The sequence below is a fragment of the Aphelocoma coerulescens genome, chromosome 2 (genome assembly GCF_041296385.1).
Source record: "Aphelocoma coerulescens isolate FSJ_1873_10779 chromosome 2, UR_Acoe_1.0, whole genome shotgun sequence".
NCBI lineage: Eukaryota > Metazoa > Chordata > Aves > Passeriformes > Corvidae > Aphelocoma > Aphelocoma coerulescens.
In genome coordinates, this window is record NC_091015.1 from 40073196 (window position 1) to 40096380 (window position 23185).

General features: G+C 47.5%; 1 protein-coding gene and 1 long non-coding RNA gene across 2 annotated transcripts; one reads left to right on the forward strand and one right to left on the reverse strand.

Moving 5' to 3' along the window:
- Positions 1–1918: 1918 nt before the first annotated feature.
- On the reverse strand, positions 1919–4690 carry SP8 (Sp8 transcription factor). Its single transcript, XM_069005806.1, has 2 exons — positions 4468–4690; positions 1919–3397 (listed from the first exon to the last, which is right to left on the reverse strand). Exons 1-2 carry the CDS (start codon positions 4486–4488, stop codon positions 1919–1921), a joined length of 1500 nt encoding a protein of 499 aa, XP_068861907.1. The 5' UTR covers positions 4489–4690.
- A 10456-nt stretch (positions 4691–15146) lies between these two features.
- LOC138105694 (uncharacterized) lies at positions 15147–18372 on the forward strand. Its single transcript, XR_011148619.1, has 3 exons — positions 15147–15226; positions 15967–16088; positions 17494–18372. It is a non-coding gene; the product is annotated as an uncharacterized lncRNA (long non-coding RNA).
- The last annotated feature ends 4813 nt before the right edge of the window (positions 18373–23185 follow it).

Sequence of the window (23185 nt, forward strand, 5' to 3'; positions counted from 1 at the left end):
TTATTAGTCTGATAAAAACAATTTTTTAAAAAGGGCTAATGTCTTTCATTTATTTTCCGCTAATAGTGCATTGTAAAAGGCATGAAACAGAACAACTTCTTACTCGTTTTAATGCCTCAAAGCTGCTCTCAGTAGGTGTTAAATTTTGCATTCATTGTATTTTCACTTCTCTCTAAAACTCTGGAGAACAACTTATGTCATATGAGTTCGAAGCAAATTATTTACTGCAACAATGGACTTACAAAGAAGAAAAACAACTGACTGACCTAAGGTAGAATGTTTTTCTGGAGTTTATTAATACCATTTAAAATATTACAGATAAAAATCAATTACATTTCATGCATTTAAAATGCAAATCTAAAATGTTCCAGCGAAGGGCTTTTCATTTCAATGTGAAATATCCAAATTATTTCAACATTACAATGAGACAATTAGTTTGCAGCATTGCAAACCGCTAATGTAGTGTCAGGAGTGTTTATTAACATTTATCAATATTATTTTCAGGAAATACACATAGGCCAACGTTAGTTCAGTTTCACTTGGACAGTTTATTTAATACATGGGTCGTGGCAAACCCACTTTATGAAATATAGGAGAACTCTCACCGTAACTATACCTGAACTGCCAGCAAATGCAAATAAGTACATGCTCCATTAAATTAAATGTCATTCAACATTTATCAAATATTGTTTGCTTAATTACAGTTGTATGCCTAGCTAAATTAATATTCAAGCAAAACCTATATCCTGAAGTGTGATTTGATGCACACTGCAAGAAAGGAGTCCAGAAAAAAAAAAAAATGCAGTGAACCAGGACTGCAACAAGAAAGTTTTTTCGTGACAGGAAAAGAAATAAAAATTAAAAAGAAAAAAAAAAGCTCAAGTGTACTTCAATATATTTTCAAATATTTACTGGAAGTAATTTACAAGAAAAATACTATACAAAATCGTCTCCTGGACAACTGCACCTCACACCGATACATTGGTGGAGTTTTATTTAATTGTTAGCTAATCTAGAACGATTCCCCAGTGGTACAAACCTATAGGTTCAGACGTATTTTACAAATATTTAATTTTCCTATACCCCCCAGCCTCCCTTTTTTGGCATTGGAAATACATCTTCGCTCGAAACCCACGGTGCTTCTTCATTTGTTTGAAGTTTAAAAAAAATATACGACTTTCAACCTAATTATTTTTAACGTATTTCGCGATTCCTGCTCAAACGAGAATTATACAAGTGCGCTGGCAAACGCAGTGAAATTTGGACTCGAGGAGGTAAACGATTTGTTAAAATTGAAAAAAAAAAAAGGGGGGGGGGGGGGGGAAGGGAAATAAGCACACTGCCGCTGCGGTCCCGGGGAGCAGACGGGCTCTGAGCAGGCACCGGGATGAGAGCAGGTCCGAGTGTCGGCTCGGCGCTGTGCGGGGCACGGAGCGCGGCTGGCGGCGCTGCCGTCGGAAGCCCCACAGCGGGGCAGCCCCGGACCGTCCGCCCGCCCGCCCCGCCGGGGCACTGCGGCTGTACCGGCACCGGTGGCGGAGGGAGAGAGCACGGGCCGGTTTCCAGCAGCAAAGCCAGAGGGAACGTGGGTGTTTTTTCCGCTCTAAAAGCAGCTCGAGGCGGGGGGTCTCAAGGCGAAGGGGAAGGGAGGCGGCGGCGGGGCCGCCCCACGGGGGGTCGCGGCTCTGCCCCCTTGCCGAGCCCCGTCGCGGGGGTTGCGCGGCCCGGCCGCACCGCCAGCCCCATGCGGGGCTCCGGGAGGGCAGCGGAGTTGCCGCGGGGCTGAGCTCTGTTCTTGCGGAGCCGTGCCGGCTACTTACGTGTCCGCGTCCCCACCGCGGGGCTGCGCGCTCGGGGGAGCTGCGCGACCGGGAGGGTGGCGGGACTGGGGGGCGCGATGGCCCCGCTCCTGCACCCGTCACTCCAGGCCGTTGCGGTGGCCCGGCTCGGGGGGCGGCAGCAGCTCCGGGGAGTGGCAGGGCGGACTGCCGGCCGCGCTGTGCTCGCTGTCAGTGTCGCTGCCCTTCTTGCCGCCGGGGCCGGGGCCGCCGCCGGGGCCGCCGCCGCCGGGGCCCCCGGCGCCCCCGGGGCCGCTGTGGGTCTTGACGTGCTTGCTGAGGTGGTCGCTGCGCATGAAGCGCTTGTTGCAGACGGGGCAGGCGAAGCGCTTCTCGCCCGTGTGGGTCCGCAGGTGCCGCTGCAGCTCGTCGGAGCGGGTGAAGCGCTTCCCGCAGAAGAGCCAGTTGCAGACGAAGGGCCGCTCGCCCGTGTGCCAGCGCAGGTGCGCCTTCAGGTGCGAGGTTTTGCCGTAGACCTTGCCGCAGCCGGGGATGTGGCAGCTGTGCAGCCCCTTGCGGCGCAGGCTGGCCCCCGCCGGCCCCAGCCGCTCGGCCTCCTGGCAGTTGGGGCAGTCGCAGGTGGCGCGCCCCGAGTAGCGGCGGGCGGAGGAGCGCGGCGAAGCGGCCAGCGGCGCTGCGGGGCCGCCGCCCAGCATGGAGCCCCCGGCGCCGGCCAGCGGCGAGGGGGCCGAGTCCGGATAGGAGCCGGGCAGCACCGGCTTAAATCCGTCCATGAGGTGCTGCCCGGCGGGGCTGAGGAGGTGCGAGGAGGCGCCGCTGCTGAAGGCCGAGTGACCCAGGCCCGAGTAATCCGAGTTGTAGCCGCCCAGTGGCGAGTGGAGCGAGGTCTGGAGTCCACCGGCCGCCGGGTGCAGCGAGCCGGGCAGCGCGGCCGCACCATTGGGGCTCTGCACGTCGATCCAGCCGGCGCCCACGTCCCACCAGCTGGAGGCGCCCGCTGAGCCTACCTCGCCGGCGCCGAGCCCCGGGTGCGAGGGCTTGAACCAGGACTCGTAGGGGTGCGCCATGCCCACCCGCGGGTAGATGCCCTGCAGCCCCTCCACCGACGTGTGCACCTTGGAGATGAAGACGGGCTGGTGCGCCGCCGCCTCCTGTCCCGCCGCCCCACCGCCGCCGCCTCCGCCGCCGCCGCCGCCACCGGCGCTGCCCGGCGCCTGGAAGACGGAGTAGTCGTTAGCGAAGGGCGAGCTGGCGGCCGCCGCGCTGCTGGAGGTGAGGGAGAAGGCGCTGGAGCCCGGCGAGCCGCCGCAGCTGAATGAGTCCGAGACCAGGGCGGCCGCCGCCGCTGCCGCCGCTGCCGCCGCCGCCGAGGAGCCGTTCCGCGCCGCGCCCGCCACGCCGAAGCCCGGGAGGCCGGAGCCCACGGCACCGCAGCTGCCCGCCGAGGCTGAGGAGGAGGAGCGTTTCCAGGGGTGGAAGCCTTTGCCGAAGGAGGACGCGCTGTCCGAAAGGGCAGACGGCGAGGGGCTGGGGCTGCCGATCTTGTTGCAGGTCGCGGCGAGCATGGCCAGCGGCGTGGAGCCTACCCGCGGTTCCTCCTGCGGGCACAGAGGGGAGAGGGCCGTCCCGCCGGCGTCAGGGATGGAGCGGCCCTGCGCCGCCGCCCCGCGCCCCGCGTTCCGCGCCCGGCACCGCTCCGCCGCCCGGACCCGCTCCGCTCCGCCGCCCGGCCCCGGGCGCAAAGTTTCGCGACTCCCGCGGGAGGATCCCTTCGCTGGGGCCGGCACCGCGGTTCTGCCTCCAAACGCCTTCCGGGGCTTTTTTTCACCATCCAACTCCCCTCCCCCGGAGGAGCTCGGGAAGGGTTAAAAAAGGGGGAGAAAAAAAGAGAGGGGAAAAAAGTTGCGCCTGTTACCGTAGCTTTAGAGATGCCCCCGGCACGGCGGCAGCTACGTTTCGGCCTGCTCCCTTTCCCCGGGACGTGGCCGGTCCCCGTCCCTCAGGCCAGTAAGGCTGTTTTCTTAAATATAGAATCGCAGGACTATCAAATTACTACTTTTTTCTTTTTTTTTTTTTTAAGCGTCCTTAAAATCAGCCTAACTTACGTAGCAACGATAATGAAATACATATATAAATTTAACATATGTAAATATGTATGCATACACGAGTTGAACGTACCTGCTAGACACGGTGGGTTGTGTTATTTTAAAGGGAAATAAAAAGCCACAATCTGTTGCGAATTTTAAAAAATTGCACACACAAAAAAAACGGTAGTGCTGGGTTTGGGATTTTTTTTTGTTTGTTGTTTTTTTTTTCTTCCAGCAGTCACATGTAAAGAAGAAAAGCCACTTCTCCGGGGGCACAGGAACAGCACAGCCCAGGCGCTGTAGGTTGTTTCTACAAATGCCCTTAAAACCTTTTCCTGCTCACTGAAAAGTGACTCTGCCCCCTTTTCCCCCTCTCACTCTTTCTTTTCTCCTAAACTCACTTGTGCTTAAGTTAAAAAAAAAAAAAAAAAAAAAAGAAAAAAAAAAGAAAAAGAAAAAAACCCAGGCTGAATAGAGGAGACTGATAGCCCCGGTCAAGACAGGGGTTATTTTAACCCCCTCCAATCGACAATAAAAAGAAACCAATTAAACCAGCAAGAGAAAAAAATCCTTAGACTCACCCCTAGAAGTGAAGTTGCCATCACACAAAAGTGCCCTCCTCTCAGAGGATCTTTTTTATATTGATAAATCAGAGGCAGTGTTTTTTTTAGAGGTGTGCAATACAATGATCAGTTCCGCCCATTCCACCACAATTGTAGCTCCCTCGCCGGCTTTGAAGTGCCGCTGAGCCGCCGCCAGCCAATCCCCGCCACCGCCGCCTCGCTCGCCGACGTGACTGCGTGAGGTCAGCAGCGCCGTGGAGCCCGGCCGTCGAGCCCCGCCGGCGCTGATGACCTCACGCACTCCCGGCGGCGAGCGGTGGCGAGCTGCGGTCCCGGTCTGCGGGGACCACTCACCCCGGGCCGGGCTGCTTCGCCCCGGCCACCCCTTTACATCACACCCCCCCCCCCCCCACCGTGTGCGGAATTTGACAACAGTTGGTTTTGGTTTTTTTTTCCCCCGCGGAACGGTTTATATTTGAATTTTTGTGTTATCATCATCATCATCTCAGCCTTACTTTGATTATCGGCACGGACTGGCGAGAGCGGTAGCAACCCGTTTCTCCACTAGCCCCCCCCCTCTACCCCTCCATCTCGATCCCCTCTGGTCAGCCCTTCTTCTCCCGTTGTCCCGGCAAGGGGGGGAACACTTTAGGCCACTGCTGCCTGTCGTTCCCTCCCTTCTCGCCCTCGCAGACCCGCGGTTTCAGACGTGATTCTTGGCGGTGGGGTCGGACAAGCGGAGTCCACCCTGGCGGCACCGGCACAATCGGGGCTGGCTGCCAAGCGGCCCCGCCGCCTCGTCCCGGAGCACCTCTAAGGTGCGCGCTTTGCTGCCCTCGGCTCCTCTCCCAGCCCCGGACGGCTGCGGGGAAGGGCAGAACCCGCTCCCCCTGTCCCTGGGGGAGCCGCCCGCGAGGGCCGCCCCGGCCCGGCCCCGCTCGCCCAGGTGCTCTCACCCCCGCGGGTTTTCCGCGACTTCGCTTAGCTTCCCAGGGGATGTTTTTCTCTTTCTCTCGGCTTCGGTTTTAACCCGTTTCCGTGTCGTGGGGATATTGACTGTACATCATATCTATTGATCAAGGGGGTAATGTACATTATCATACTTTGAAGTAAGAGTGAAGTAAATTAATGAACTGCTTTCTTTCTCTGAAGGCTGACGCTTACCATAAATGTCGCGTTTCTCTCTGCGAGCTGCTCTGAATGATTTTAGCCTGTTGAGAAGGCGTGACAGGCCAGCCCAGAAGGAGGAAGGGGTGGGGGAAGGAGGGAACTCCGTTTAACAAATAAAAAAGAATTAACTTCATTGCTTTGGTCTCCTTCTATAATGATATTCATTTTACAGACCTAACGCACACTTGTTTAAATTTCGGGTTTAATTTAATCAATACTATCACCCGCAAAGAGGGGAAGAACATTTCCCGGAGATGCTCCCTTGTATGAATGCTTATTAACTTTTTATCTCCACTTTCTTTATCTGCTGGAGATGGGGAGGAACTATTAAGACATAGATCAGAAAGCGTAAGAACAAAACAAGCATCATGAGCATTACATTTTAGAGGAACACAAAATCGCATTTTGTGGTGTGCCAGGTTAGGTAAAAAGATCGACACGCTTTCCTTTCAGCCCCAGAAAGTCTGAGAGACTTTGCCATACACCGGGGAAGTAGAAGCCTTTAGTGATATATCTCTTTTTAGGACAGCCTCGCCGGGTGGGTCTTCCATTCGCATCCGTATTTTGTCTGCACTTGTCTGCCCAGAGGAAACGTGTCCTTTTTTGATCTTTTCGTGTTTGTTCCGATGCTTGCCCTGACTCTTTTGATTTGGGGTCGAAAATCCTTAATTTTCGGTGCGCTTTTCCTTTAAAAGCACCGTGTGGGAAATTATGAAAAACTCGTTGTGAAAATAGTCGTGGGAGTCTTTACAAGGGAACTCAACTGAGAGGGAGGAAAAAAAAAGGCAAATATATCAGAACAGAAATCACAAAACTCCTGCCAGTGGGCATTCTCCTGCTACTCTGATAATTTCCCCGAAACTGGAAAAGCAGCAGCTTCTGAACTTTGAGAGCGGTGAGCTGATCTTTTCTGAATTCGCCACGGAAACATCTGTAACCTTCCTCTTTTGTATACATTGCCTGCTGGGCAAAGGATTTAAGCAAGCTTACAATTTTGTTTGCATTTGCCTTATTGACCACTGCACTTAAGGGTGCAGTACATCAACATAATATGCAGGTGGGGGTGGGGGAGGGGGGAAACCAGCAAAGAGAGGTTTTCCAGAAATTAATTAAAACTTTTTTTTTTCCCCCCATTTGAAGTTTAATGTACGGGAGGAGATAAATGTTCGTGCCGTTTCTTGAAAACCTGTGGGATCCACTCTCAATAAAGCTAAAATCTATTAGCATTCTGTATGCATCTGCAGCATAAATTTCATTTGAATTTCAAATTTAATAAACCAGGAGGTTTTTAATCATCCCTGGTTTTATTTGTTTGATATTAACATGCTTATTGACCGGGTCTGTTGACCAGTTTGATCATTACAGGACAGCAAAAAGTTAATTAAAACGACCACAGCTCCTTAATCATATCATCTGTCTCATCCATGTCGCTCCCTTTATTACAGCCTATGATGGATAGTCTCCCAGATTAATTTCTCTGTTTCTTCGATTTGGACAACAGCTTTTGGGACCTAATTTACATCCTGGGAACAACTTGCTCAAATCTACCTAACATCTTGAGTCTACAATGTAGATTAGCAATCTCGGAACTTTAGCCACAACGATGGCTGTGGCTAACCTTTCGGGAAGGGGGGGGTGGATTTTCTTGGAGCAAACCCTGATTCTTCGCGTTGTGACCGGCAAGCGGACAGAGATGGATAGACCCTTGTACCAGAGGTCCTCGCCTGTCTACAAACAGCGCTACCGGGGTTTAGAGGGGGATTTCTCTTTGAGGAAATAGAGGTCTGTGCGAGTTGAAAAGGCACAGCTGGAAAGATTAAACTGCAGGCTGACCACGCCGTGTGCTGGATGTCCGTGTTAGCGAGGGAAAGCGTTTCACGCCACCCTTGCGCCAGTTTAGGGGCACACGGGTGGGAGCCAGACTCTCCTGTCGCCCTCCTGGCGGTGCAGCTCCGCTTCGCCGTCTGTCAAGCGCCCAGCGAGGAAGAATCCTCGCCCCTCAGCGTCCAGCAGCTCCTAGCTCCGCTCCCGTGGTCACGGGGGAAAAGCCTCTAGGCGGGGGCCTTGTCCTCGCCCTCCCTGGGCTCCGTGCTCTGGAAAAGGCTGCGTCGCCCCCGTGTTTGCCCCACCGCCCCACACCTGCTGCCCTGGGTAGGTGGGGGCCAGGAAGTGTCCCCTTCACCCGCCACCTTCACCTGGAATCTGTCACCTGGAAGGTTTACCGAGGGGTGACAACCAACTCGCCAGGCGCACGAGGGCTCGGCTTGTTCGGGGAGCGGAGAAAAGGGAATAGGACGTAAATGAGACAAAACGGCCACCAGTCAGAAAGGACCGTGCTGTGCCTGGCTGTGCCACTGAGCAAAGAGGGTGGTTAATGTCTTTCTTTAACCTCTATCTGCACCTCTGCACTGCTGTGCTTTACCTGGGACGTTTCTCTCACTGCCTCACTGGGTACTTTCGGTGGGACCGGAGCTCCCTGTAGGGCACCGGGTGCAGCGCGGCGGGAGCGAACAGTGCGTGTGCGCCGGTGCCTCCATCTATTGCTATGTAGGCTTTTCCTTGCGTCGATGTAAACGTGTCCCAGGTACCCGCCAATCCTGCCGGGATCCCCATCCCGCTGCCCGCCACAGTTTCCCAGCCTGGAGCGGCCTGGCTGCTGCCCCGCGCAGCCGGCGGGGAGATGCCCGGCAGAGCTCGGGCTTCTCGATGAGCCACTGTAGAGAGGGGAACACGCCGACCTGTCTGCAGCCGGCGGAGGGGATTCACTTCAATGTCTTTCGTCGTTTATGTATTTATTTGTCTGGATTTGTGCTTTAAAAAAAAAAAAAAAAAAAAAAAAAAAAAAAAAGCAGCTAGCTGCGCCTCCGAAAGGTCCCTGTAATTAAATTAGCCCGGGAAGACACCGTGCACATGCTGCTGTGTGCGTGCCTGGGGAGGGAGAGGAAGAGGCACCTTTACACCCACTCTGTTTACCTCGCCGGTGTGCGCCTAGATCCGATCCGCATCTCCTCCTTCTTCTCCCCATTTTTTCCCTGCCCTCTCCCCCCCACCCCCCTCCACCCCCCCCCCCCCCCCCCCCCCCCCCCGCTCTCCCGGTACGTTATCGCTGTGCACGCATCGGCTCCTGGGCGGTCATGTAAGTACCGGGAGGCGCCGGAGGGGAGAGCGAGCGCCCGGGCTGAGCGCGCCGGCACCGGGCGGGGCAGAGCGCGGAGCCCCCGCTGCCGGTCCTTCGGTGCTGCCTAGAATAGATTTGTTTAAGCTGCTTTCTGGTTTTTTCCTATTATATGTCACCTTCTCCCAGGCACCACTTACAGTTAAAAACTACTAAATTCTTCTCCTCAGCGATATTGATTTCTTTTCATTCTGCTCCGTTAGGAGAGGAGGTAATGCTTCCAGATTACCTCGCGTCTCCTCCAGACGGTTGACAATTGCAATCGCAGTTTCGGGAAGATAAATGTTACTTTGGGAATTGTGCTTAATTACAAATAATCTAGGAGCTGCTCTGGGTCCGATGGTTTAACCACACGTGTTCAAATCATAGTACAAGCTTTACAAGCGTGTGCCAAGATATAGTAAACGTTTGGAAAATCGGTGTGTAAGACAGGACGTTCCCATTAGATAGGCTGCTTGAAGCTGGGTCACACCCCGAAATACATGCTATTTATATATAAACATACAAATATATAAATATGTGTACACATGGGCTCCTGTGGATGTGTGCGCATATATAAATGTGTGTGACAGACACTCGCATATGCAAATCCTAAAACATCCAAAATCATAGCCTGCAGAGAACACAGAAGGAAAGGAAAGCTTTCTACGCGTGTATGTATGTATTTAGGTCTTTGTTCTCCCAACTGCGCAGAAGTGTCAATCTGGGAAAAAAATTTAAAATTTTTGCTTGCTGCCGTTTGTGGAGTGGAAGAACCCCTGGTCTTCCGGAAAAGACGTACCTTCAAAGCACTATGCCAGGAAGGTTTTGCCCACGTCCGTTCACGCACTCAGTGTGCACCACAGCCGTCTCCTGAATGCAGAACTCCTGCGATTTGACTTGAGAGACCCTAATATTGATATATTTACTGTTCCTCTTACAATGTAGCTGCCACCTTTCCCTGTCGTTATTTGCCTATATGGCAGAGCAATTAGGTCACCCCCCTCGCTCCCTCCCCCCTTCCCTCCCCCCCCCCCCCCCCCAGCAGCCTTATTAACTTCGGGGGAGGGGGGCAGACGAACAGCGGGAGGGAGGCAAGGTGGTGAACAGGTTATTCTCTTAACCCGACCTGGCTGCAGGAGCGAGATGAGCAACACTGAACAGATGTCCCCATTTAAGCCATTCTTTTCCCACATGCCTGCTGGATGCTGCCAGGGCGCAGGAAGCTTGCTGCAGACCTGGCCCGTTCCCGGCCATTATGGCCAAGTTATTCTGGACCAGTGAGCACGAACAAAATGGGCTTCAGATCGCGTGCTTGAGAATAATTCGACTCCGAGCCCTGGAAGAGCCCCCTCCCCCATTTTTTTAAGTGTTGGGGGGTGGACAGGGACGTGTTTCAGCTCTGATCGTAGTAGAAGAACTTCTCAAAAGCCCCTTCCCCCTCCCTCTCTTCGGCAAATATGGTATAATTTACAGAGCAACTTAATAATCCGAGGGCCACCGCAAAAGCCCTTTGCGTTGTAAACCGCTTCTAATTACCTGCCAGAGCAATTAGCTGACTATCACGAAGAAATTAGATCGCTCAATGTAGCATAAATAATGCGAATAATTTTGTAAGGAGAATGGAAAGCGAGACCTGGTGTTTCTTTATAAGGAAATAACACCTCATACTGTACGAACCCTACATGAACACATATTAATGTCTAGGCATGCACGGAAATGAATCCGAACATGAACCCTCTGGCTTAGATTCAGCACTTTCTTCATTTACATATGCGGGGTGAAAGTCGGCTTCCAGGCGTTTAGATACAGAGCTCTTCCAGATCACAGTAATTAACACATAGCGACTTCAATAGGAAAACCTGTTTTCCAGATGATTTTTACAATGCGGCTTTATGTCTCATTTGGCAGTTTAAATAGCTGGAGTTGTTTTCTGGCTGCATCTCCACTATCATCTGTTGAGCATATTTTGCCTAGAATATTGACCAAAACTTCCGAACCCATTTTTTTTTTAAACAAAGATGAATAATATACTGGACATGCCTAGAGTTTTCGGGAGGGTTTCTTTTTTTCTCATATGGTTAGTTCCTCGAGAAAATTTTATGAATCACCTTGGAAGTTTATGCTATTTAACAACTATTGTTTTCTTCTTTCTGCATTTCACCTTGAAGGATCGTAAGCCTTTGCTCCATTCTCACTGCTTCAGTATTTGTTCTCAAGAGGAAAACGCTTTCTCCAATTTAGAATTTACAGGTATTAGACAGCTTGCAGGGATTTAAATGTACGTGTAGAACAATTAGGTTATTAAATAAAAATCTTGGCGAAATATTTGTTCACGCTGTTGGATCTACAGCTGCGGAATTGAGGAAGGAGATTGTGCCCACCAACGGCAGGAGCGTCGTGTAATGAAAGTGCCTTTACAGAAGAATTCAGCTAAAGTGGATTGAATTTGTTTCTGTTGTGTTTCCCCCTCTACCCCCGCCCCCGTACTGAGAAAAGTGCTAGTCATAAAGTTAGACGTGAAGGTGCCTGATCGTAGTGAAGATCATCCCAGCCCAAACTACAACTGCTCGGAGGCACTCCGGGATTTAGCGTAACTCTTTAGGAGTGCTCCGGGCTAAGGATAAACACAACTAATAGGGTTTATCTTTGATAAATAGGAGCAGCGGCGTATACTGTGATTCTTCAAACGCGTCTTCGAAGGGGGGCAAAAGCTGAATGTATGATCAGATCTTTCATAACTTTGCAGAGCGTCTCCTTCCTCACGCTCGGACACTAACGCAGCAGATATGAAGTGACTCGTCAGACACCCTTGTCCCCAGGTTGTCTCCTGAAAGTTGGAATTTTCTCTGAACACGGTTTCTAAGCTTCTCCAGGTCTGAAGGGGACTGCTCAGCTGTTCCGCAGCCCCCACGTAGCACACTCGGAATTGTACAGCATGTTTAACGATTCTTACTGTCGGCTAATTAGAGACGGCTTTGAAGCTCCATTACCGGCAACAAAATTATTGCGGTCAGTTTAGGCCAAATTCTGCGGTCCTTAATGGAGCGAAACACCCATTGAAGTCAATGGGACAGAAGTCAATGGGCGTTGTGCTCTATTAAGGGGCACAGAATGTGTCCCTTTGTGATTTAGAGATTAAAAATCAGCATCGGTAAAATGTGCGTTTAAGACGGTCACACTCCCGAGGCAGGATCCCACCCGCGCCCCAGGAAGGGCCCGATCCCTTTCCAGCGGGCGGGCTGAGCCCCGCGGCTCCCCAGGGACGATGCCGAGGGCAGGATCGGTGCCGGGGGTTATTAATCATCAACCGGGGCCAGACAAAAGCGCTTTTCCGGCGGTTCTGAAAGGACCAAAACTTCAGTCTCCCGGGGGCTTCAGCCCCCCAGGGCCGGCGGGACTCTCTGTGCAGTGAGAGGAATTCGGTCCATCCCGCGGTCCCGGCGCTCCACAGTCCCCCGGCGCGGAGGGGACTTCCCGGGCGCGTCCCCTCTCTCCCCTCCGCGGCGCTCTGTCCCCCGGCTCGCCGTGGCTGATATCCCCAGTCACTGACCAAAGAGGTTCGTTTCCCGAGCGAGGCTTTGGAAGCCGAGAGTCCTGCGTGAGGACACAGGAAGCGGCCCCTTCAGAGCCCGCAAGCTGCACATACACCGTTTGGACGCCAGCACAGCAGGGCTTGGGAAGTCCTGTTCCTAACCCTGACCACCCACCCACTGCTATCGACGTGATCTGACAGCTAAATTCTGAGCTCGGGTTTAAGGTGCAGCTTTGGGCTAACCCTTGATCTCTGAAATGGAGATTGGTTGTGCATTATTAAAAATTTCCTTATTATGGGCGCGAAATAGCACTGGACAAGTGGAAAAGCCCGTTTTACAAAACTGAAGGAAATGCTGCAGGTCACTGAAGTATGACTACAGTTCAATGTCCTTTCTCTTTGAGAGAGAAGAGGGGTGGGATATAGAGATCTTCCTTTCTTCTTGTCATTGCCTTCATGGAAAGTAAAAGCCTTCAGGAGAACTTCACAGCGTTTTTCCCTGAGCGCAGAGGGGCGCACACAGCTGATCCTCTAGGAAGCTGTGCACAATTAAGACTCATTTTCTTTCTGCTGGAACAATTAATTGTACAAATGAAAGGTCAGGCATGTGCTTTTCCGATGTTTATCAACCACAATAATGAGCCCCTTCTATTTTTTCCCCCAGTGCATTATATTGCAATAAAGCGCTACCGCAATGCCGTCTCTCTGGGTAAACATCTTCAAAGACGATGCAGCGGAGGCGAGCGGTGTGTATATGTATGTTCGTACATACGTTTAAGAAGGACTCAATGGCCGAGGCGAAAGCAGATGCGAGATATGAGAAGCGAGGGCGTCCCCAGCCCCGCTGTTCCCCCACACCGGCCACGGAAGGGCATCCCTTTCCCTGGAGCGCTCCCGGGGTGCCGCCGGCCGGGGCTGGCTGAGCTGGGAGGGGGAGTCCTACCTCCCTGGGTTTCTATGTTCCTCGCGGTTTGAGTTACTTTTGTAGAGGGAAGGATGGATCCTGCCCTACTTCCCCGAGGATCCAAATCACCTTGGCAAATTCTTCCCGCTTGCCTCCACATCATAAATCCACCCACAAAGAAATAAGCTGGAAACACCTCCATATCCATGACAGGTTTTTCTTTCCATCACAGGATTCTTCTGCTCACATCTTCAGGAATACACCAAGTACCTACCAATCCTAAAAAATTGAAGGGGCTTCACTTTTTCATACTAGCTTAGTATGGCAGGAATTGACTACATATATGGTAACCTTTGGAACACAAGTATGACATTCGGTATTTCACCAACAGGTTCACTTATTTTCCCTGTTATTTGGGCAACAGGCAAGTCACCACTGGGATTTGTGCTTCAGGGAACACAACTAGTGTTGGCAAGGTGTTTTTCTCCCAGTTGACATATTACCCTACATGCAACTATCCAGGACATCTACCCCGTGTAACGTTCTCCTTAACCTCAATCTGCCCACACTCACAGTGGATAAATTTTTCACTCCTGACACGTGTGAGAGGATGGAGGAGAGTAACCCAACTGAAGCAGTCTAACGTTGTTTTTGTCTGTCCAGGTGACCAGGTCTACTTCGATTTTTTTGAGTCATGTTGGCCTAAGATACCCGGACGGTTTCTCAGAAGGGTCAGTCTCCATCAGGACCCAAGACATGGGTCTGTTTCTCTTTGGGTAGGAATCGTTGCCCTGTTTCTTACAACATTTGTGAAAGGGTGCCTTGTGCATACCTGGCAACTGTGGACAGGCAAGTTTGGTTTAAACCAACAGGAAGCTCTGAGTGCCTTAAACTGGCATTTGGATTCGACATCACTGCCATAACCAACCCAAGAGAGACATCCATCTGCAAGGAGAAGAGCTCTGCTGGACAAAATGCAGTGTGGCCTCTTGAAATGGCCTAAGTGGTGGCAGCACTGCATTCCATGAGACCAGGGCCAAAGACAACATGCAGACTGAGATTTTAGATCCAGCGAGCAGTGATGCCTGCACAAGGAGAAGGCAACATCATTGTTCCTGGGGTGTGTAGCAAATTGTCTAGCAACTGCTCTGTACCAGAGCTATATGATAAAAGGCCAGAATGATTTCTGGTAGAAAAACTCATTGCTCCTCTGAAAGGATGCTCATTTTTTGTGTAAATGTAAACTTGTTCTTCAAGCAGTGGGCAGTCTCAGCCGAAGTTTGCTGTAGTGGCCTGTTTCATAGAGGGAAGAAAAAAATGGTAATGATGCAAGTACTGACTTTTGCCACAGTGGGGTAGAGGGCTGTCCCTGGGCTGGAAACAGCACTGAGATAAACACGTGGGCCACGCTGAGGTGGCCGAGCCAAAGCCCGAGGAAACACCCCTACCCCTGTCGGAGGTACTCCGGAGTTCAGGCGGAGAGCCTGGGCTTCCCTGACAGACCGCAGCCGTGACCTGCGCGACCCACAGACCCTCTCTCTCAAGTCACAGTGACGCGCACGGACCACGCGCACCTGTCTGTAAAGTCCTGACCCGCCAGTGCGTCCAGAGCGAGCGCACCGCGTGCCCAACCCGTCCGCCACAACCTGCTGCCATGGTCCCGCAGGAGGCCGTGCGGGCAGCCCGAGCCCGCGGGCACAGCCCCGGTGCGCTGCCCCGTGCTCTCGCACGCAGCCTCCCCCTCAATCACGGCCGCCCCGCCGACAGGCTGGGAGGCCGCCGCACAAAAGGCGCGGGCGGGCGCGGCCCTCCCCGCCCGGCCCCCGCCCGCCCCCCGCCCCACCCCTCCGCCCGCTCCCGCCCCGCTCCGCCCCCGCCGCGGGAGCAGCGCCCGCACAGGCGGCCGCGCTCGGAGCCGCGGGGCCGCCGCCAGCCCGAGCGGCGCAGCAGCGCTCTCAGCACCAGCAGCCCCAATTCTGCCTTTGCCACAGCGACGCAAGCAAAGCCGATACAGGTGGAGAGCAGTGAAGCACACGCCTCCTCGTGCTCGGGTCTGGCCGTGGAGGGTTCAGTGGGATGATAGCTAATTAGAAGGAATTTCCAGTTTTAGTGACTAGGAAAGGTTTGTAATAGGACCGCAGTTTGTTTGTATGCGGACTCTGTTTTTCAGACACTGCAATACAAAATTGACTTCTATTGCATAAACTACTTTTTTCCTTAGATGTTCTCGGCTAATGAAAAATTGAATAGTACTGTAAAGAACAGCCTTTTAAATATCAGTTTGTGTCATGCTATATTAAAAGTAGACAAAAGAGATATCAAATACTAAACAGATTTTCTGAAATGGTTGAAGTCCATTTGCTGGTAATTAGAAATCTGTTTACACCAGAAAAAATCTCTCACAGGCAGAAAGTTTAATTTTTTATTAGGATGCAGTCCGTGTTTTATATATGATAGCAGTAAGCATTAAATAGATCTTGCAGGATGGCTCCAAGTATGAATTTAGGAACCTGGTATGTTCAGTAGTAAAGACGCATTTCATTCCATGGGGAAAAGTGACATTGAGTCTGTGCTACATTTTTGTGGAATTACTGTTTCCACAGAATCATTCAACAGACATCATGTTAGTAGTTATTAATTTATTCATCTACTTTCGCTATGCTAGGAATACTGCCTTCAACTGTTAAAGAAGCAGCTGGCTTTTTTATACAAATAAACTGGGCTCTGAGACTGTCAATCTTCTTTGTTTGACAGAGAGGAGTTCCTGCCCGCACTGAAAGAATAGCTCAACATCTGTCATGCCATTCTCTGCGATGGCCCAAAATCAGGAAGACTACAGCTGTCCTCTTCCTTTCAGATACTTCTGGGAGAGAGAGGTAGGAGGACTGTGTATTTGGTCAGCGTGTTCATCATGCATTAAGCAAGCCTCTACAAGCCCTTGAATGTAATTGTATTGTTTTTCCACTGCTTGAACAGTAGAATTTGCAGTGTAAAAGGTCTTTGGAATTTTGATCCTACTATGAGTTTTTTGGGTTTTGTTGGGTTTTTTTTGGTTTTTTTTTTTTTTTTTTTTTTAATATCTAGTTAGTTTAGTCTGCATTTGTTAATAAAACATATTTTAATTGTAATTAAAGTGTTGCGTGATAATTTATACCTAGGCATGTGGCCCTCGGGCATGTAAATTGCAGATATATACATGAGCATAAAGCAGAAATACTTATTCTTAGAGGTTAGGAATTGCACTACTACTGGAGTGCTGACTGCTGGAGGAAGATGAAAATGAGGGAAGTAATTCAGCTTATTCCTCACAAGCTCAAAAGTGGCATCTTTTGACATAACTGTGTATGGAGCAGAGAAGAGAGGGAAGGGATAGAGGAAGAGGAGAAGGAGATGGAAGAGGCTGGGAAGAAGGATCATGTAAAAGAACTGCTTAACATCATTATCTTTGGGTTAATATCCAGCAAATTTGTCAAAAGCAAAAAACAAACAAATAAACAGAAATATCAAACAAACAAACAAACAGAAAAAAACTCATCCCCCAAACCCAGAACAGAAATTAAAGTAATTTTTAAATTAATTGTAATGTCCTCTTCCAATAGTAGAGAAGCTAGTAGTCAATAGTAGAATGTGCATTGCTTTTCCTATTACCAAAATTAAGAGCTGCTGTGATAAACCTCAGTTCCATCCAGCAGCAATCGTGTGAAGCATACACCTCTGTGACCTACAATTTCAGCTTCGCAGTCCTAAGGTTTGGGGAAAGCATGAAGTGCAAATTGCACAGAGGGATTTAAGCACTGTGAAACTCAGCTCTACTGTGCAGAGGAATCCACCCTCTGAAGTTAGGCTGAGAGGCTGCCTGTTGTGTGGCTGGTGACACTTAGGCTGTGGTTACGTGGTGATTTTGATTTGCCTTTCACCCATGCTGCCACTGAAAGGATGGCTCAGCAGCTCAGTCCCACTGTAACCTACTGCTTGGATTCTCAGAGCTCTAACCACTGTTTATCTGCTCATCTTAAAAAAATGCAGAAAGGAGGCAGTTTCTTAGTAAGGCTGGTATTGATTCATTTAATGTTTTCTAAATAAAAATAAGTGAATTACATTTGCCACAGAAATGCCAGTCTAATCTCAAGGCATTTACCCATATCAAGTCCTAGAATGAGACCTTACAAGACCGTATCAGATTATATTTAGGGGAGATTTTAATGTGTCACCACCAATTACAAAAATGGTACCCAAGTTTGCATAAAAAGATCAAAAAATATTTTTTATTATTATTTACAGATAGAAGAACCATCTTGGGTCCATAGCTGGACCAACCCAGAAAAGAATCTCACAGAAACAAGAAAATCTCCTGCACTACAGAAGAGAATAATGAACAATGAGATCCTACTTTCCCTCCAGTCTCTCTGGTTCAGGAACTAAAATTATACCTTCCATTTCATTTATTTTCTCCATATACATACCAAACTTGTCTCTGGCCTATATGGAGTGACATACTCATCTTCATCTAGGCCCCCAGATTTTTGGAAACAGCAATTGATTTGGTGCCTCCTCAGGTCTCTGTTTCCATAGTGTTGGAATCTTAGAGCAGGAGTGAAGATTTTAGTCAAAAGGACAATAGCTTAAAGGAAGGACAGGGACTTGCTAGACTGCCCAAAGGTCAATATCTTCCTTCATGTGTCTGCTGGGGGAAATAACATGTAACTGAATTAGTTGTTGGCCTTCTCTCATTGCTCAGAAAAGACAGTCCTATCAGCCATCATATTTAGAAAGTAAACAAAGCCAACCCTGGCCTGGAAATTTCATTTTCCAATAGAAATATCCCAGTAAGTTTTCTCCAGATCACTGTGTATAGGAATTTTCATGGGCTTTGTAACAGAAGGCAAACAAACCATTGCCAATTCTGCATGGCCTTCTCATGAGATGATACAGATGAAATATTTTGCATTTTCCTTCTGGTTTATGAGTTTGGGGTATACACTTATTTTATGCCTTTTTTTTGTGAAACAGTACAGAATAGAATTTGGTTTTGTTGTGTGCATTTTTAATGAGAGCTGTGAATTTTGCAACAGCATTTTCTTCTGTGGTCTATAGCTTGGAAAAAACACCAAATATTGTGACACAATAAAATTGCAAGAGTTATAAACATTGTAACTAGCCTTGGGGATGTTTTGACTGAGTCCCTCCTCCAAATCTTCTCGAGGAAGCAGATCCTGAAAGTTAATAAGCTTAGGAAGATTTTAATGAGTACATAGACACTGAAGAAACTCAGAGCCTTTGCCTTATGAAAAGGAATCACTCTTAAACTCCTTATTACTTATGACATGTAGTTTGTGCTTTGGGTTAGCAACCTTGAAAGGTATGTTATCATGATTTGTTAAATTATGTGAAATAGGTAGAGACAAATTTGCAGCCTTTAATGACCTGAACAATACTGTCACTTTGTCAGCTTCCAGAAAATCACTCTAGAAGTGAAGAACAACATTGCCATTGATTACATCAGAAACCGATGAAATCACATTCACATTTTCATAATGACAGAATAAAAACCAATGTAACAAAGAAAACACCTGTTAACGTGGTTACCCTGATCTGCATACAAGTGAACAGCATTCAAACACCTGATACTTGGATGGTTGTGTGCATCCATTTCTGGCTTGGATTGCAGAGTGTGTGCACTGGCTTCTGAGATCCTTTAGCACCTCTAGTATCCCACAGCCTATAGGAGCTATGCCACGAGCTGTCCTCTTGCTGTCTCCGTGATCCCACTGCGAGTCTAACATACTGAGGACTGTAACACTCACCCACTGGATTGCTCCAACTTTAAACCAGTCCATCTTATTCTGTGCTAAAATGCAGACAGGAGTTGATTTTAGGAACTGATTCACTCTCTCCAGTCCTGTCTTTGCTTTATCAAGCAATTTTGCTGCTGGGGTGAGGTCGCTCTCTCTCAGATGAAGAAGATGCAATTACCTCCAAGTTTAAAACTGTATTTGTTTGGTTGTTGTTTTTTTTTTTTTTTTTTTTTTTTAACCACACAATTTATCTAATAATTAAATTATGGTCTGAACAGTGTGAAAATAGATCTGTTATAAAAAGAGGAGCCTTTGAATCCAAAGATTATTTGGGAGTCTCTAGACCTTCTAAGGCAAAGAAAAGCAAAAGTTGAGTGCCAACTGTATTGTTAATCCTTAACTTTACAAAGAGAGTTTCTACATGAAATAGTGAACAGGCAGGGACCACCTTTAGGGACATGTGTCATGGGTGGTTGCACAGGTCACCACAATGCAGGGCTACTATTCACACAAAGTGAGAATGTTGCAGTGTCATGCCTGTGCTGCTGATTCAGCTCCTTATCAGCTCCTGGCTTGGAGCTTTGATAGCTGATGTGACAAACCATAAATAATGGAAGGTCAAACTGAACAATGTTGTTCACTCTGACCTTCTAATACTTCTGGCTTATTAGATCAGTCATTAGAGTTTCAACAGGCTGCTGAGAAACACAGTACAGTGGCTGTAGCTGCCAAATCCTTCCCTATTCACAGCCTCTCTGTGTAGGTATTAAATGCATCCCAGGGAAAAAGTCACATGTTCCTTGAAAGGAAATCAATTTACAAAATAGGATGAAAATCACAAAGTAGCCAAATATAGAATATGGCCATGTATAACGAGAATCTATCATCAAAACCCCCAAACTATCACCACCCACAAAAACCCCTCCAAACAATAACCAAAAAGAGAGCTCAATAGTTATCAAGGTGAATTTTTTTTTTTTTTTAAATCAAAGGGATATGAGTAATAGTGTAAGAAAAGAAGACAATGAAGACAGTCAGAATTTGACAAGGAATAAATATACTGTCATTGTCCAACCTCTGCCTCCTCCAAAATTCTGAAGTTGAAGAAGCTCAATAGTTTCCATTTTAAGTCTCTATATTTATCCATCTTATAATGTTGTGAAATTTTCCATTAAAACTGGTAAATTTTCCATACCAGTGGTTTAAAATCTTGAAATTTTAAAGAAGTTTAAAGAAAAAAATTATTTAGAATTTAAAATCTCATCAATTCCAAAATTAATTTTAGGAGCTAGCATCTTTTAGCTAATTTTAAGAATTATTTTACAATTATTTTCTTGAATACATTCAACTGAGAGGTTACAAATGGACAGAATTAATCTTTCCTTGCCAGCCCTAAGTGTCTTCTTTCATGCTATGTATCAGTTGTAAAATGAACAGTCTTTTTGTTTTGGTTTGGTTTGGTTTTTTTACAGCATTCACACCTTGTCAGGCACAGGGGTTTCTTGGGATACTTTAACATAAAATGCTGTCATCTGCTCAAGTATCATGAAAAATTGAGAAACTGCCATAAATGAAACCAGAACAGTGAGCCAGCAAGCTCTCTTGTGAAAACAACTCTATGTTGTGATGAATGAAAGGATTCTCCTGGAATTGTAGCTCCAGAAGTAAACCCTCATCTATCCTGATTTTGTCCCTTTTGTAGACTCAGATTCCTCACGTGATTCAAGTGAAAGTTTTATAGGTGGAATGCACTTGTGTATTCCATATTTCCTGAGTGCACAACTTCATACACTGAGGACTGATTCACAGAAGTGCTGAGCATTCACAGAGGCTGCTGAAATCAATGGGACTTATGCTTTAAACACATAAAATACCATAAAAATGCTAAGCATCTTGGATAATCTAGTTCTAAGCACATCATATTGAGGATCCCAAATTAGTACATGTTTTCATCAATCTTGGCCATAATGGCTCAGCACTTCAGTTCCCCATCTATAAAGTGAGTCTAATAGTACAGTCTCACTTCTCAGGTTTAAAGGCAAATTAATTAGTATTTGGGAAGCACTCAGAAACCCTAGTAGAGAATGCTACAGAAACACCCATAAAGATATTAATAATTCAGTATTCTGCACAGGGTTTGAATGATGTGCAGTAAGGAAGGCATGGAGCCACATATTGAGTGATAAGAATAAAAAGAATATTGAACAGCTGCTCACTCCGGGAGCATCGTCCATCCTATGAACTGAATGATGTATGTGTCTCTGCAGTTAAAGGCTTATTATCATGCATATGTGCAACGAGCTCAAATTAAAGTTGCAAAAGCAAGCTTAATTCTGATTTTTCAGAAGTTGAGGGGGCTTGAATTTGCAACATGAACATACTTTCAACGTAAATAATTTGTGTGAACATCTCTGTTTTCCTCCTGAAGACATGAAAAGTTTCCCATGTCGGTGGACCCAGAGACCACTTACATAAAGCATGCATGTGGCCTGGGTCACTCTGGGAACAAATGTATTGATTTTCTGGGGACTGACATCAGGAGCAAATTTGGCTCGAACCATCTTCTTTGTCTGATTGTGTAGTTTTGTAGGGGCTGCTGGGTAGAAGTGAGGCATTAAATGTGTTCAGGGACAGAGTAACAGGCTTGTCTTTTGGCTTTACTTTGTGTCAGGTTTTTTTGGTGGTTAATGTAGCATTGGGAGAATTGCATAAACTTCCATCCCAGAAATGAAGTTATTGCCAAAGCAAAAATTCCTGTATTTACATATAAATATCCCCATTCAGCATGACTGAATACCTTTCTCATTTGTAATGAAGTAGCAACATCCACGACAATCAAATTCTAAGACAGAGATGTTAGATTAAACTGACTGTACATATCTTTGGATGTAAACCCAATCTTTCAGAAATCTACCTGATCCAAATGAATAATCCTTACTAAACATGTTCTGAATTATGACCAGATTTCTAGACAAAATTACTTGATCTCAGCTGAAGACCTCTGCAGTACAGAAATAAGACTTCTGGCTCCTGTCTCACTCAAGGATGTAGGTCTATTTTTAGTATGTCATCTATGATCAAAGACCAAAGGCTTGGATTTTCATAGCCACCTGGAGCAGTCAGTGGACATGCTGGTCTTCTATTATTTGTGACCAAACTACAGGCCAGTCATTTTGAACCTGTCATCTACTTTACACTTTGAGTGCTGGAAAGAACAAGAGTGGTATTTTAAATTTGATTTCACTGGTCATGAAAAGCCAGTTAAAAAATATCTGCTTCACCCCTTGCTTTATTCTCACTTTATCCCAGAATTCATAACAAATATATTGGGTTCCCAACTGGATGTAGTCCTGTTCCACGTTATATTTTCTTGTTACACTAACTTAAAGATTATTTCAGAGAAAACTGTATCATGCCTTGTCAGGAGAGGATTTAAAATATTGAATTGCATTGTTTTAGGCAAGCTCTTCATTTTTCTTGCACTTTTAAATGCTTTTCTGGACATAGATGCATTTCTGAGGAGAAAGCAGTATTGTTTATTTACACAACTCTCTTTTTTCCCTTTTACTTTTTTTTTTTTCCAGAAACATAACTTATTATCTACTCCAAGATTAAAAGCATTCTAAACCATATCAACTGCGAGAAATAGCTATCTTGTTGATTTTCGGAAAGTCTACAATACTCCATCTAATGTATTCAATGAATTATTTATTTCTTAAAGAGATACAATAAATCTTTACCTACTGTATTTGATGATTTTCATAGCAGGAATAATAAGTAATATGATTTGAGTGTGATTGGAACCAGGTAGTGGGAGGGGGGAAGGGAGGTCGATTTAGATTATTTACCAAGCACATTGGAAGACAGTGCATCTGTAAAGAGACTGGACATTGCTACTCACTTAAAATTTCCAGGTGAAGAAGAAGCAGATGTTTTTCCATTGAAAATAAAGAGCAGGAATTACTCAAATACTTATATTTTAAAGGAGCAGCTTAGGTGCAAAAGCACAATGGTGATATTCAGTGCCATTGTTCTCCGTTGCATTGGAGTGAATCCAAGTAATTCCATTGATTTCAGTGGACTTTCATTGGGCTAACTGAGAATAGAATCTGACTCCATGTTAGCTGGGGGTGGGGGAAGTGACAAGAATATAAATAACTCCAGATAAGTATTTGAAT

Coding starts and splice junctions, on each gene's coding strand:
- SP8 (XM_069005806.1), bottom strand. CDS start 4,488: ATGGCAACTTCACTTCTAGGG. Junction 3,398..4,467: donor TGGCAACTTCACTTCTAGGG/GTGAGTCTAAGG, acceptor CTGTGCCCGCAG/GAGGAACCGCGGGTAGGCTC.